At 40.5% G+C, this 15863-nt stretch overlaps 1 protein-coding gene across 10 annotated transcripts in view; it reads right to left on the minus strand.

Moving 5' to 3' along the window:
* SLC1A2 (solute carrier family 1 member 2) overlaps nucleotides 1–15863 on the minus strand; it is a 168788-nt gene that overhangs the window by 35447 nt on the left and 117478 nt on the right. For all 10 annotated transcript variants that reach the window (XM_054662207.2, XM_009460230.4, XM_009460231.5 and 7 more), the window contains 3 exons: nucleotides 14651–14777; nucleotides 5446–5679; nucleotides 101–295 (listed from right to left, as the gene is read on the minus strand). In XM_054662207.2, coding sequence (XP_054518182.1) covers nucleotides 101–295; nucleotides 5446–5679; nucleotides 14651–14777 — 556 coding nt within the window. The remainder of the gene's footprint in view (nucleotides 1–100; nucleotides 296–5445; nucleotides 5680–14650; nucleotides 14778–15863) is intronic.

The raw sequence follows: 15863 nt of genomic DNA on the forward strand, positions 1-15863 counted from the left end.
CACCAGCAGAAATGAAATTCAAGTGGCCTCTGTCACATGGAGTTAGTGTGGAGGGGAAACAGGGTAGAGGTTGTTTTGTGTTTTACCCCACCCTTCTCACCTTACAGTCACAATCTGTCCTCCATCCAGGACAACACCATTCATTTGGGCTATAAAGATGGCGGCCACCGCTTCATAAAGGGCTGTACCATCCATGTTAATGGTTGCTCCAACAGGAAGGACGAATCTAGTCACACGCTTATCAATCCCCAGATTTTCTTCCAGGCAACGAAAGGTGACAGGCAAAGTTCCAGCACTGAGAACAAAGAGAAAGAGAGAGACAGGGTTATGTCCACTTTAGAGAAGCAGGACAATGCATAAACTGGAATGCCACTGCATCCTTAGTTTTTCTTGTTTTGTGTCAATCAAGCAATGTGACATGCAAAAAAGCAGTATCTGGAGCCAGATTAAAAACTCGTGAGTTGGAGGCTCAAATTCAATCTTATTAAGACACTAATAGGCAGCAAAATATTTTCGTTGGTTCTGGTTTTGGAGATATACTCAGAGCTTGAAGATTTTTTCTTTTGGCCACTGTTTCCATCTTGGATTCGATATTGAAGTGCATCTGATTGCCCATATTAATTGGGTTGCAAAAAAAAAAAACAAAAACCAGCTATGTCAGAAAAGAATCAGCTATCAACAGCAAAATGGGATAAGGAATTTTTGAATAACCCATAATTTCATGCTAGAAATGCTGTTTCCGATAAAATGACTGAATGGATTGCATTTAGCCCTGGGAAATTGCCCTGAGCTGGGCTTGCTAATTTCCATAACAACAAACATGTCCAGCACACTTCAGCATGAACCTGAGCTTCAAGCAATTCACTGGGGAACCTCACAGATAGTCCAACACCCTGATATATGCTCATCGGCCAATTCTACAGTCACTTCAATGACATGGAGCAGGAAAGCATGTGCTCATTAGCAAATCAAAGACTAAATATGAAGTAACTTCACCCCCACTCCTCCCAGGCCTGGGATGTGGATTCGTGACCACATGACCAAGCCTCGAAGGCCAGAATTCCTGACATGTTCATATGTCTTCAAAATTGGAGACCAATAAACAGTAAGGGTTGCTAAAGGCCAGAATATTATTTCCATGTGGATAGAAGTGCCTGGGAGGGTGAGTGGATTTGCTGCAAAGTTTAAGTAATGTAGAAAGCAATGCAGAACACTCAAACTGCCATGGAAGTGCTTCATGGTCCATCCTCTTGATTTTTTTCTATTCAAACTTTAGCAAAGTGAATTAGAAAACCTGCAATGCAGATAACATTTGGAGGTGTTTTCTCTCTTGCACTTACAGCTTTTGTCAAAGTTTCCTCCTTCTACTGGTCAGAATTAGTGACCAAACTGGACATAGATCCCTGTAGAGGTCTTAGTTTCTCAAAGAGTGGGAGAAGACCATCTGCTCCAGGGAAGCTAAATGAAATGAAGATTCCAGGGCCTATCCAGAACCAACGAATCAGAAGCCCTAAAACTAGGGATGCGAGATGTGCATCTTATCAAACCACTGGCCCACGAGCTCCTAAAACAACCTTAGGAGAGCCAGATTTCTCTTACCAGAACATTCTTTGTGATTTCAAGTCAGGGGTCTGTCTCATGCCTCCTTCTTGGTCTGGGGTAGGAAGAAGAATTGTTTGTTGGGGGACATCTCATAACTAAAATCTTGCAAACCCAGGGCAAAGTTGGAGCCTGGCCTCATTTGCATGCAGGGGATGGCATCAGACCTGGCTTGCTATCTTAATGAGAAGTCAGTGTCCCTTTCTTCCTCTTACCCCACCCTTTCCTGGGCCCTTTCGAAGGGTTGCCAGGACACCAGGACTGGTATGAGATGACTGCTCAGTTGTGGTTGGTGGCCAGGATTCTCGATTGCAAGCATTCTCAAATCTAAGGACACTTCTGGAATTGCTGGCATACATTTATGTTTATTATTGCATTCATTTTTCCAAAATGTCATCAAATGGTCTTTGGACAATTAAGTCGACTGGGAAAAATGATTGGTAAGTATAAAAATATCCTCTATTTCTCTACTGGACAGGCTTTTTGTCTTAAAAAACCCACCCACCCAATCAAACTAGGACTTGAGAATTTTAATTTCAAGCTTTCCTGTGTGGACGGGCTGACATTCTGACATTGCTTTTTTGGCTCCTGCCTCAATGGCCATATGACAGCCTTCAAATGTTGCTAATAATAACTGTCAGATATTTGAAATGCTTCTTTTGTTTTTTACGTATTAGTTTTAACAGACTGCACTGAAGTTGGAGGGCTGAAGACAGGTCAGTCTCAGGCCACCCCACTCCCTCTGTCCTCCCTGACACCAGCCTCTGGAACCATTGAGAAAAGCCGTTCAACTACCCTCAACGTCTTTATTCTGTACAAGGGCCGAGGAGGCAGGAAGGATATTTTGTGGGCTGTCCCTGGGTTTTACATTTTTTTTTTCTTCTCTGTGACCATGATGGCAAAGAAACCTTCAGTTAATTCTCGGTACATGACTCACGCCACATGGCCTTTTAAAAAAAGAAATTCCACATCCAGGCAAAAACCACATTTTAACTAAAGATTAAAACCACTTTTTTTTTTTCAAATGAAATACAGAGTTAGGGGAAGAAATTGGTCTAATATTAGCAGCCTTGGTTGGATAATCTGAGCATTTGTCTCTGATTTAAATACAAATTTGGGCCATGCAAATCCCCTTAAGATTCACCTTGTCTTATAAAGTTACTGAAATAATGGTCTAGTCATTCAAAAGAAAATAATACTAATATTTTTGAAATGGTTGAAAGATCTAAACCATAAAGGTATTGGAAGAAAATAAAAAGTCATATTGTATTAACTTGGAGAAGCTATTCCTAAGCAAAATCTAAATTCTAAATTCTAAAGAAAAGTATTGATAGCTTTGACTAAGTACAAATTTAAAACTTCTAGAGGCAAAAAGCACAGTAAATTTTTAAGACAAATGTCAAGTGAAGAGGAGGATTATTTGCAACTTGTGACACATGAGCTAATATTCTTATACAAAAAGAGAGCTTGAAAATCAATCAGGAAGGGACGAATACCTCAACAGGAAAATGACCAAGTTCATGAACAATTCACAAGGCAGGCGAAAGGGGAGGGGAAGGAGAAGTAAAGATATGCATATCCCATGAGATTACTTTTCACCCAATAGGACTTGAAAGCATTAAAGTGACTGGCAATATCCAGAGCTGGTAAGCAAGCAGGGATGGGCACACCCTCAAACCCCAGTTAATGGGAACATAAAATAATACATTTTTCTGAATAGCAATCTGGTAACGTGCTTCAAAACCGTCAATGTGCATACCATTTGACTCTGAAATTCCACTTATCCTGAGGGGATCATCATACAACCTTGCAGAGATGTATTTGTAAGGATGTTTGTCACAGCCCTGTTTAATAGACATGCCTTAAATATACATCACTGTGGCTAGGACATGGTGGGGTTTGCATTGTAGTACATACAGTGCATTATTATGCAGTTTAAAAAATGGTAGTAACGTCTATTGCAATAGATACAACTTTTATGATACGTTGACCAGTAAAAAAATAGCTATTTATAAAACAATATATACATACATAGTAAGAACTTGAAAGATATATAACGAAAGACTAATTAAAAGGTTATGACCAGTTATCACTGGGTGATAGAATAATTGGCAAAGCTCATTTTCTTCTTCAAAATTGTATTCACTGCCTGAACTTTTTCACAATGAGCCTGCAGAAATTTTATTTTATTTTTGTTTTCTGGTTATGAGCCTGGTATCAGATAAAGTATGAGATACCAGGCTTATAACCAGAAAACAAAAATAAAATTAAACCAGGTTGGGTTTTTTTTTTTTTCTCTCTCTTTTTCTTCAAGTGAAGATCTGTATGGATAGAGATACTTAGTCATGGAAAATTTATAAATCAAGAAGGAAATTTTGAAGTGTTTTCCTTCATCTTCGGAAACTGGGTGAAGAATCTAGACCCTTAAGATTGTATATATTCCAGCTTTGTCTGAAACCCCATTTTCTACTAGCACTGAATCCTCATTGATTTGCAAGATGGAAATTTAATTTGGCTTCCCAGGTGGTTGGCATTATTGGTCTGTTAGGTCGCTTAAGGGAAACCTGACTGCCTGCTCAGTAGCCGTGGAGCAACAGGCCCTGCTGTGTCATGGAGTGGCACCTCCCTAGCATTGCATGGGCACAGGTTCTGCAACAAGGACCTGAATGATGGGCTATGGGTTTCAGAATTTGCTTGCCTCCCTGCCACCTGTTTTATGATTCAGTCTTAGTTTTGTGACCCAAGGACATATGTACAAAACAATGATTGCAAGCTGAAAGTAAAACACTAGTCTTAAAAATTCTCAGTTGTAAGGCATTTCTTTCTTTCTTTCTTTTTTCAGATGGAGCCTCACTTTGTCACCCAGACTAGAGTGCAGTGATGCAATCTCAGCTCACTGCAACCTCTGCCTCCTAGGTTCAAGCAATTCTCCTGCCACAGACTACCGAATAGCTGGGATTACAGGCGCCCCCCACCGCACCTGGCTAATTTTTGTATTTTTAGTAGAGACAGGGTTTCACCATGTTAGCCAGGCTGGCCTCGAACTCCTGACTTCAAGTGATCCACCTGCTGAGGCCTCCCAAAGTGCTGGGATTACAAGCATGAGCTACTGCGCCCAGCCTAATTGTAAGACGTTCCTTATGTATTTCTTCTTGTTCATTTTTTGGTTTGTTTTTGTTAGATTCAGTCCAAGATGATAGTCCAAAAAATGATTTTTCTCTACATATCTCTGGGGTCCTCTTTGGCTTTCTAGGTACTGGAACTAAGTAATAAAGGGGGAACTGATTCTTCATCAATGCCAAGTTAACTCTGGGGAAAAATAATCCATTAGAGGTTCGTGTCGAGGTCAAAGACTTGGCCGAATTTTGTTAGAAAAAGTCTCACCTAACATACCATTTACTTTGTAAAAGCTGCTTCTCCTACTTTTGAAAATTTATTTACCAAAATCTTCAAAGAGTAATATTTTGTGATAGCATTTTCCAAATCACAGGTGAAATGTTTATTGAAAAATATCCTGTTACACTCCCTTTAGAAAACATCTAAAACTAAACTAATGATTTAAGTGGCAAATTAAGCATGCAAACAAATAGCATGCATTTATCTGAAAAATTTAATGTGAGATCGTATTTCCAATATAGTTGCAAACCAGCAAAAATGTTCACCAGAAGGCTCAGAAGTTCCTAGAAGGAGACAAAAATTCAAATCATTCGCCTTTTCCAAAAGATCTTAGTAATGTGTGCCAAGTGTTCTTATTGAACTTTGTGATGGGAGGGTTTTGAGAAATGAGAAATGGCAAAGAAGGCAAAAGAGTGAGCAAAGAGAAAGGTGATTTCTTTTGTTCTCTACCTGGAAGCGGTGCCCAGGGCAGTGATCCAAGCCTGGAAAATGCCAGCAAAAAAGGAGAAGGGGTTTTTCCTGGTCACTACAAAGTAAATCAAGGGGAGAAAGATGCCCCCGTGGATGATGAGGCCTATGATCACTGTTACCATGTACATCCCCAGTTGCCTAGCAACCACTTCTAAGTCCTTGATTGCAATGATCTTCCCACAGATCAGGCAGGCGATACCCAGGGGAGAGTACCTGAAAAACACAAAAGGGAAAAACAGCATTGAAGAGATCATTAGGGATTCAGAACCTGGGCCTCCTCTGTACCGCACACTGAGGAAAACGCTTGGCTCTTCTGTACAAAAAAAGACTTTTGCTGAGAAAAGTTCATGTTATTTTTTACTTTGGACCAACTCCCTTAACCAAAATCTGTTTTGTGGATCTGGTGGCGCCTGCTCTGATGAAAAGTCCAAAGGCAAATTTTGTCGCTAAGGTGAGTTCTAGGAATAAAGGAGAGACATGCATTGCCACCTTTATCTTTACCATCAAGTTCAAAGTTGAGAGACCCAGGTGTGTCTCTGGGAATCTTGTTTGATTTGTGTTCCTCAGTTCCTTCCTATAAATTTGGGAATTTGAGCTTTTTAGAAAACTATAAACTGGAATTTGTAAATTTGCATTGTTTTTACCTAGGAAGATAGGGAATATATTGAAATGAGAGAGAGAGAGAGAGAGAGAACAAGGAAATCATCTGAGCCAAAATGTACATTTAGAGAAAAGTGGTTTTATGACTTCTAAGTCTGAAAGTCTTTTTTCCATACTTATTCTAACAATAATGCTGGCTACTTTCATTTTGTTTTAAGCACTACGGTGAGAACTGCACACCCATTCCCTCACTTAATGCTTACCACAACCCGAAAATCTAGGTGTCATTATTGCAACGTGGCAAATAAAGAAACTGAGGTTAAGAAAAGCTAAATAATCAGCCCAAGACCAGGAAACCAGGAAATGAAAACAATCTCAGGTCTGTGAAACTCCCAACTGGGGGATTTTCCCAACCAAGACAAGCCACTTCTTTTTAGTGAATAATCACAGCTCTTTGTAGATAAGCAATTTGTCGTATACCAATTTATCCTATATAAACTGATGTTATAGTTCTATCTTATTATTAATTTATAGAGAGTTTGGAAACTACTTTGGTCCTCACTCTTGGGAAAGCTATTTTCTCTCTCAACCTGAATATATTCTTCCCATATTTGGTAAAATCCTTTATTATCCAGAATGGTGTTGTTAGGGCATGAATTTGTTCAGCCTGTGACAGTTTCTGGCTGATATGAAAATATTTATGGGAAGGTTGCTACCTTATTAAAAGTTATGAACATACTTGAGAGAAAGACTATGGGGAGAATGAAGTCCCTAGATAAGGCTTCCAGCAGGGGTCAGGGAGTCAGGAAAGGATGCTGTAATTGTAAGATCTATACAGACTTGCAATTGTGCCTGGAGCAAACACTTTCCTGGATTAAAGAAAAAATGTGAAGAGTAGATGAGACACATATATATGAATACTACATAAGACATGGAGCTCGTCTCACCACTTATTAGTTATTAATATGTGACCATGGTTAGTGGCTTATTCCCATTTTACAGATATGTATGTCAAGGCTCAGAGCGGCTAACTCCAACCTCATGGAGATGCTGTGGGGATTAAATTTTTGAGCATGCATATATGTGTGCTGCTAAAAACCCCTCTCGCATCTCTGTCAGTACCATTAATTCTCTGAGTCCCGACAAAGGCATTCCTTGTAGGTTCTGTTTTCACATATGTACCCCATGTCCTCTCATCACTCATGCTTAGTAAGCCTGAGTTAGTGATGCTTTCTAGAACATCTCATGGGATACCCAATTGCAAGATGATTTTATAGCAACATATTCTCTCAAGAGGAACCTAATCCCGAAGGAACTGATCTGTAACTGACACAAATTAGTTAAACTAACATTAGCATAGTTGCTCTCTTCCCATATGAGAATCTAGCCTGAAGGTCCTACTTTTCCTTTCTGTGGGGTGCAGGCTGGTCAAGTCTGAGGACTGCTTCCCTAGACATTAGGGAGTCTGAGACAAACCTGTGCTCATGTCATTAAACCCTTAGCTCTCCCACCATTTTATATTCTGCTGGTGTGTCCATAGTCACATCTTATAAATTATCAAGGTAGTCTCAGGGACCAGCACTTCATTCATTGAGACTGTAAATAAGCAGAATGAACCTTCCTATAAAGCCAAAAAGCATTTATCTTCATAAAACAAGAGATCAATTCTTTCCCAAGCACCAAGCACCCTTTAAAGATGTCCAGAAAACACAAATATAAGCTGTTTGGGGTGCCATTCAATTTTCCTTCTCTCCTGGGACGAGCAATTTGTAGAATGGAGAGAAAATGCTTTCAAGGCTCTTTGCCAAAAAAAGACTAGCTATAGAGTCTCCTGGAGAATGCATTTGGGCCACAGACAGATGGACTAGAGAGAGGTAACAGTTTACCTCTGGGGCACATAGCCAGCTGAGAAAAGCATGAGCTCCCATTGTAAATGGAGAGTGTTAATCAAAGGCCAGAAAGTGAAGTGTTAGGGTTTATAAATATGGCAAGAAGAAGCCCTTGCTAATCCAAACACCTTGATCTCTGGGAATAGGATGAGCATTAAGTAGAAGAAGGTAAGAACGTTTGTTCTATGAAGTCTTTCAGGGCCATTACTTTCTTGTGCCTATTTTTATTTTATTTTTTATTTTATTTTTATATTTTGAGACAGAGTCTTGCACTGTTAGCCAGGCTGGAGCTCAGTGGCACCATCATTGCTTGCTGTAACCTTGACCTCCTGGGCTCAAGCAATCCTTTCACCTCAGCCTCCTGAGTAGCTAAGACTACAGGTGTTTGCCACCATTCTCAGCTAATTTTTGTTTATTTTTATTTTTGTAGGAGGTCTCACTATTTTGCTCAGCTGGTCTCAAATTCCTAGCCTCAAGCAAACCTCCCACCTCAGCCTCCCAGAGCACTAGGATTACAGGTGTGGCTGACCAACTGCACCCATTTTTAAAACAAACAACTTAGGCCTTCACTCCGAAACTGGGACTTCTGGGTTCCTGGGTTTCCATATCAATGAATTACCTAATTGAAAATAACATTCCATGGAAAAGGATGGGCAAATGCCCAGCACCCAAGGCCACCACTCAAAGCTTCTGAGATGAAGCCAGCAATCAAAACCACAAATCAAAGTGCATAAAGAGGCTGAGGGCTCCACGGAGAGTTCTGAAGCCAAATAATGCCCAGTGATTGTTGGTCCATTTTCCACATGAGAAGGACATGGCTGGAGAGCTGGGGAGAGGGAATGGCTCCCATGCTGCTCTTAGGCTGTTCCTGTTCTCTGTTTTCAGGGCCACAGATTCATCCAGGACTGGCCTGTGGAGTCTTTTTCTTACTACTGTATCCATTCTAGCCTCCACCTACTTTGTCTTTAAGCCCTTACCAGCCTAAGATGCCCCTCGCAGGGCTCCACCAACACACTCATCTACAGCAGGCAAGCTACCTAGAATTCAGTCGGTGTCCGGGTGTCAGAAACCACCAGCTTCCTGTTAACAATTCCCTGGTTTACCCTGGGCTTACCTGGGCTTACCTGGATTCCCTGGGCTTACCACATACCTATGGAGTCAGAATGTCCTGGAGCTGGCCTTGGGGCATTTATATTTTAAACAAGCTCCCCAGGTAATTCTGATCTGTTTGAAAACCAGTATTTCAAGAAACAAAAATCTTAACTGCAACTGATGAAACGCAGATATTACTTGGTGACCTTTTGGAAACCATTTACCTTAGCTCCAACTACTTCAGGATCTTTGAGGTCTTAACCCACTGGAATAATTCATTTGGTACTTTCAGGCCTGGGACTGATGATGAGACAGACACTTGGAGTGGAGGTAAGCTGAGGGACTTTCTCAGCCCTGCTGTGGAGCACCTCTGGTTCTGTCCCACACGTTTCCAATAGCTTGTCAATAGAGCTAAACACACATTCCAAGAGTTGCTGAAAGGTGCTGTCTGTGCTCAGAAAGTATCACAAATCTTCATCTTTCCCAATCCATTTAGGGATAGGAGTTCCAGCTACCCAAAGAGTGATTTTTGTTAAAAGTTACCATTTGTGGATTAGAACTTTTCATCAAGACAGAGTGAAAAGCAGTTAGTATAGCCTCCAGGTTTATTATTCCTCCAGAGACTTCCTTTTGCAAGGAAATGAAATTCCAACCCATCAAGGTGGCCTGCAGGACCCTGGAGGATCTGCCTTCTGCCCACCTCTCCAACTTGACCTCCTTTTGCCCCCTTTCACCAACCACACTGCAGCCTCTCTAGACCTTTGTTCTGACCCTCAAAAGGCTTTCCCTGCCACTTCTTCCTCTTGGAATATTCTCCCCTCAGTTCTTCACCAGGTTGCTTGGCTCACTCTGCAGGTCTTCATTAAAGGTCACCTTTCCAGACAGCATCACGTGGCCCATCACTTCTACCCCCATCACTATCTCTCGCTATTGCACGGCACTTATTACTATTTGAATTAGTAATAAGTGCTACAAAGACAATTTGCTACCATTTGCTCCCTTTTGGCTTTCCCTCTCTCCCTTTCCTAGAATGTAAGCTCCTCAAGGGCCAGAACCTTTCTCTGTCTTATTCACCATTATCTCACCAGTACCTAAAATCATTGCCTGCACAGAATAGAATATCTATTGAATGAAAAAAAAAATGGATGGATTGACAAAGATTCTTTGTTTGACCAAACTTCAGTTAGGCGTCTGAACCTTCTTCTGGCCTCTTCTGGGCTCTTTGCTAAACCTTCCTTATAAAATCCGGTTTAGCAAAAAACTCGTCTAAGTCAGGTTAGCAAGAACCTCCATCCTCAAAATCTGATCACCCTCAAATCTGATCAGGTTCTTCATCCTCTCCTGGACGATGTTTGGTCACCCTGTGGCCTTCAGCTAGAATCCTGTGGGGTTGGTTTAGCCAAAATACTCCTTACCCCCAAGCATCCACTGCCCCCACCTTGCTCCATGGCTATAAATTCCCACTTACCCATGTTGTACTTGCAAGTGAGCCCAATCTCTCTCCCCCACTCCAAAATCCCATTGCTGTGGTCCCTGTGCTCATTGCAATGATCCTGAATAAAATCTGCCTTACTGTGTTTTAACAAGTATCATTGAATAGTTTTTTATTTAACAGTGTGGATGGATGGTGGTTTATTGGAAGAAGGAATTGGAAGAGTAGGCAGAGATTTTACTTCTCACTTTATGTTTTTATAGGGGTAAGATTATGAAACATTTTACTTTCTGTTTTAAGTTTTTCAAATTTTGAAAAAAATGTTTTAAATAACTACCTAAGAAAATGAGGATATGAAAATCATACAAAAATTAAGGGGTTTTCAGGTTTCTTAAAGAATTCATGAACACAGAGATACAAAGGATATGGATTGAATTGATGATAATATTGGTAACAGCAAACAGCTATTACTATAATACTAATCCATGTAAAGTGCTTAGACAGTTCCCAGCACAAAGAAGGTGCTTCATGACTGTTGGTCACAGCCTTAATTCTCACAGCAACCTATGGCCTGGATTCTAGAATCATCCCATTTTACACATCAGAATATCGGGGCTTAGAGTGTGTCTAACTTGCCTAAAGTCACACAACTTGCAATAGGAGGATCCTGGATTCAATCCAGTCTGAAGTCAAAAAGAAATTGATGTAGGTATCACTTCTGTACAGCTCCATAACACTGGGCAAGTCAACCTCTGTGCTTAGTTTTCTCATTTGGTAAATGGGTTAACAAAAGCACCTATTTTTGTTCAGTACTATTGTGAAGAATAAATGAGCTGATGCATGTAAAACAATTGGAATAATATTAAGTATTTAGCAGGAATTTGGTAAATTTAAGTTATTTAATAATAATTGTTTCCTCAGTAATAAATGGGTTAGTACCTGTACTGTAACTGAAATAGTACTGAGCATACAGCAAGAAGTTAGTAATTCTAATTTATAATTTAATAATAAAAAGAATTATTATAATCTTTTTAATGTTATATTCTGCTATTATTACTATTATAACTGCTACATAGAAAAGAATACAAAAGAATTCTGATTTTTTTAAGCTTTGAGGGGTCAGTTAAAGAGTAGTTGACTGTTTTATCCAGAACCTTTTTACACACATCATTAGCAAATACTGATGCTGATGAGGCAGTGAAAGAATTAAAGAAATGTGTAGAATTGGCGTCTCATGTCATGTGACATTGTCCTGACTATGAGCCTAGATGAGGTAACCAAACAGCTGTCAGAAATCATTCTAAGGTCTTATTCCTGCCTCACAACCACTTTTTACCTCCCAAGATGATAATAAGTATTTAGGAGTTCTGGTTTCAATGAATGGGAAACTTCTTAATTCATACCATCACCCTCCATCTCTGGGGAGAAGGGAGGCTACACTTCATCCCACCGACTCATCTGATGTCCTAGAAGATTCCCTTTCCTGCAAGGGTTTAGTGGAAATCACATTGGTATGGACATAGGAAGGACACACACATTGCCCATGTTATTGGCATCATATTACAGAAATACGGGCTGCATGTTTGGCGTAAAGATGCGTAATCTGCTAGAAATTCTAGGAAACAATGGAAAATCCTAATGTTTAAGCAAGAGACTTATTCTGCATTGTGTACTAAAGTCTCAACAGACTCAGATGAATCTGAAGGACTTAAAAAATATGTCTTACATTTGGATGCGGTGGCTCATGCCTGTAATCCCAGTACTTTGGGAGGCCAAGGCAGGCGGATCATAAGGTCAGGAATTCAAGACCAGCCTGGCCAACATGGTGAAACCCTATCTCTACTAAAGATACAAAAAATTAGCCGGGCATGGTGGTGCACACCTGTAATCCCAGCTACTTGGAAGGCTGAGGCAGAAAAATCACTTGAACCCGGGAGGCGGAGGTTGCAGTGAGCTGAGATCGCGCCATTGCACTCCAGCCTGGCAACAGGGCGAGTCTTTGTCTCTCTCTCTGTGTGTGTGTGTGTGTGTGTATATATATGTATGTATATGTTTTACAACACCACCATATTCCCAAATCTTCATACAACAGAAATATCCAGAAATCTAGAATTGCCTGAGAAGCTGAAGGTTCAGTACAATCATAAAAGAGAACATGATGTTATTTCACTAGCATCCTTTCTGTGTTCTAAAAGCACCGTAAAACAATGATCTGAACAAGCCAGGTCTGTTAAATATGGTTCATGAAATAGTGAGGAGCATCTTCTTGATCTGAAATCTTGGAGTTTTCAGCTATCCCACTCGTTCCTAAAGTTTTAGTAACAATTGACTACAGGCACATCACCATGTTTGGTTCTGTGGAGATAAAAAAGAACAGATTTTTGCCCTTGTGAGGTGGGGTGGGAGATAAGAAAAGGAGGAAGAGAAAAAGCAGCTGGAATTTCCACGAAAGACACCTACAGAAAAGTGGAAAAGGATCAGAAGAAGTTTGACAAAGAAGGTGGGTAGGCCTGGAACATGCAGAGATGGGGAATAGGTAACCCAGAATTCCTGTGGAAAAGAGAACACAGGTATGACTTGGTCTAAGAGTGGTTTTATTTTTTTCTAGGCAGACATACAGGACCATCCTAGAGATCTGAAACAAATGCAAGTAAAAAGCTTTCTGTCTGATGGATATGGGACACCAAAAGGTTCCAATGATTGAAGATGACAGAGCTTCCACAATGAGAGAGTAGATACTCATGCTCTCCTAGGCTCCCCTAGATTTCAGAGTCACTGACTATAAACACATGTGAAATAAAGGGGAAACAATATTGCTTAGACGATCCAAACCAAAAAACCTACCTGCTTATGCGTCAAGGGTTTTGATACCAATATGAACTACAGCTCTTCCTCTCCCTAGCTATAATCATCTTAGGCAAGTTAATTATTAGGTTGGTGCAAAAGTAACTGTGGTTTTTCCCATTGAAAGTAATGGCAAAAACTGCAATTCATAAGTTGAATTCATATGTCCCCCAAATTCTTATGTTGAAACTTAATTCCCAGGGCAGTGGTGTTAAGAGGTGAACCATCTGGGAGGTGGTTAGGTGATGAGGGCTGTGCCCTCTTCAATGGAATTAGTGCTCTTAATAAAAGATGCTCGAGGGAGCCTGTTTTCCCTTTCTACCATGTGAGAGCACACACAAAGGTGCCAACTACGAGGAATAGGCCCTCCACAGATACCAAATCTGCTAGTACCTTGATCTTGGACTTGCCAGCCTCCAGAAGGGTGAGCAATAAATTCCTATTGTTTATAAATTACCCAGTCTAAGGTATTTTGTTATAATAGATGGAAAGACAATGACTGTGTAAAAGAGACCCCAGAGAGCTTTCTGAATCTCTTTTCATGCTGAGCGAGGTGGCTCTTGCCTATAATCCCAGCACTTTGGGAGGCCTAGGTGGGAAGATCACTTGAGCCCAGAAGTTTGAGATCAGCCTGGGTAATACAGTGAAATCCTTGTCTCTATAAAAAATTTTCAAAAATTAGCTGGGCATGGTAGTGTGCACCTGTAGTTCCAGCTACTTGAGGGGCTGAGGTGGGAGGATCACTTGAGCTACAGTGAGGGAGGCCGAGCCTGCGATGAGCCATGATCACACCACTGCACTCCAGTCCGGGTGATAGAGTGAGACCCTGTCTCAAAAAAATTACAATAGAATAAAATTCAAATAAAAATAAATAAATATCTTTCTAACTGTGGATACAATGAGAAGTTGGTCTGCAACCTGGAAAAGGCCCCTTATCAGACCCAACCATACTGGCACCCTGATCTTGAACTTCCAGCCTCCAGAACCATCAGAAAGAAATTTCTGTTGTTTCTAAGCCACTCAGTCTTTGGTATTTTGTTATGGCAACCCAACTAAGACAGTTACATAAAAATATACAACCCATTCTCAACTCGCTGGCCATATAAAACAGAGAGTAGGTTAGATTTGGCCCAAGGGGCATAATTTGTCTACCCTTGTTCTAGGGGAAGCTCCAAAAAAGATATTTTCATCCCTTTCTCAAGGTCTTTCTGGAAAGACATTTGATCAGCCCATGCCAACTTTTTCCTGCAGGGAGAGCTCCAGTATCCTCTGGGGACCCCAAGGCTTTCTCAACCCACTGCTAAGAAGTAAGAACAAGGCCACTTACCACATGATCATGATCACTAACTTCATTACAATCTCATTCAAAATGTTGAAGAAATCCACCATCAGCTTGGCCTGATCTCCCATCTTCCCCATAGCGATGCCAAAAGCAATGAAAAACCCTATCAGACCTGTTGGGTGAATCACATTACATAGAAGGACAAATTACAAAGAATGTATTTTTTCTCCCTCATTCTTTACCATTCCCAATGTATGGAGCCATGTTCTCACTGCTGGTTACCCTATGAATTAGACATTAAAAGAACAAAGCATTATATTTGATACTGAATGTAACTTTCCCCTGGATAATTTTGGATTTCTTGAACACTTTCCACATGAGCAAGTTAAACTGTAAACAGCGTTAGGTCCTTGAAGAAAATGTATTCATTTTCATTCCAAACTAAAAGGTGCTCTCTTCTCCCTCCCCTCACTTATGAAATCATGTGTAAGCAGATTCCTTTATTACACAGATTAACGAGGAAAAGCCTGTTGGGACTTGGGGATTATCATACAAGCTTTGGAGCCAACATTGGAATAGCAGAGGCCAATTAGCCAATAAATTCTTTGCTAGAGTTACATCTAGCTTGTTTTGGTATTATCCCAAATCAATGCATGGCTGGTATGTTTCACTCTTACAAAATCCTATATGTAAAATTATTTTTTATTACTACACACATAAAATGACAGGGAGAAAAAAATACTGAAAAATCAAAGGGAAAACAATAAGGAATCCGAAATTCCATTTTATCCAGTTTTTTTAAATGTAATCTGTTATTTATGAATTTGTCATAATTATTTTCATGATTGAAATGGTTAGAATGCTTTTTTTATTTTATTTATTTTTTCAGGATCATAAAGACAGAATATAGATTCACTGTCAGATTTTGCTAGTTCCTAGTCCCTCCACTCTTCTCTTCCTTTACTTGACATTCTTGACTTGTATCTAAGTCCAGCCTCACATCAGCCTTTGGGGTCAATCCTAACCCCAGGAAAGATTTAAGGAGCTTCATCTCTGCCCTCTTCATGTCAGCATCACATTGCACTAGGTCTTGGACCAACTCCAATACCCAACCATGAGTCTTACTTCTGTGTTGGCTTTACCTCATCCCCTGTGCCTGAGGTCCTGGGAATCTGCCCTACACTTTAGTTCCTCCAAGGCTAGGCCTGGCTTTGCTCTTCCTACCACTCCTGTTGGTCCCTTCCATTCTCTCCCTCGG

The sequence above is a fragment of the Pan troglodytes genome, chromosome 9 (assembly GCF_028858775.2).
Source record: "Pan troglodytes isolate AG18354 chromosome 9, NHGRI_mPanTro3-v2.0_pri, whole genome shotgun sequence".
NCBI classification, from domain to species: domain Eukaryota; kingdom Metazoa; phylum Chordata; class Mammalia; order Primates; family Hominidae; genus Pan; species Pan troglodytes.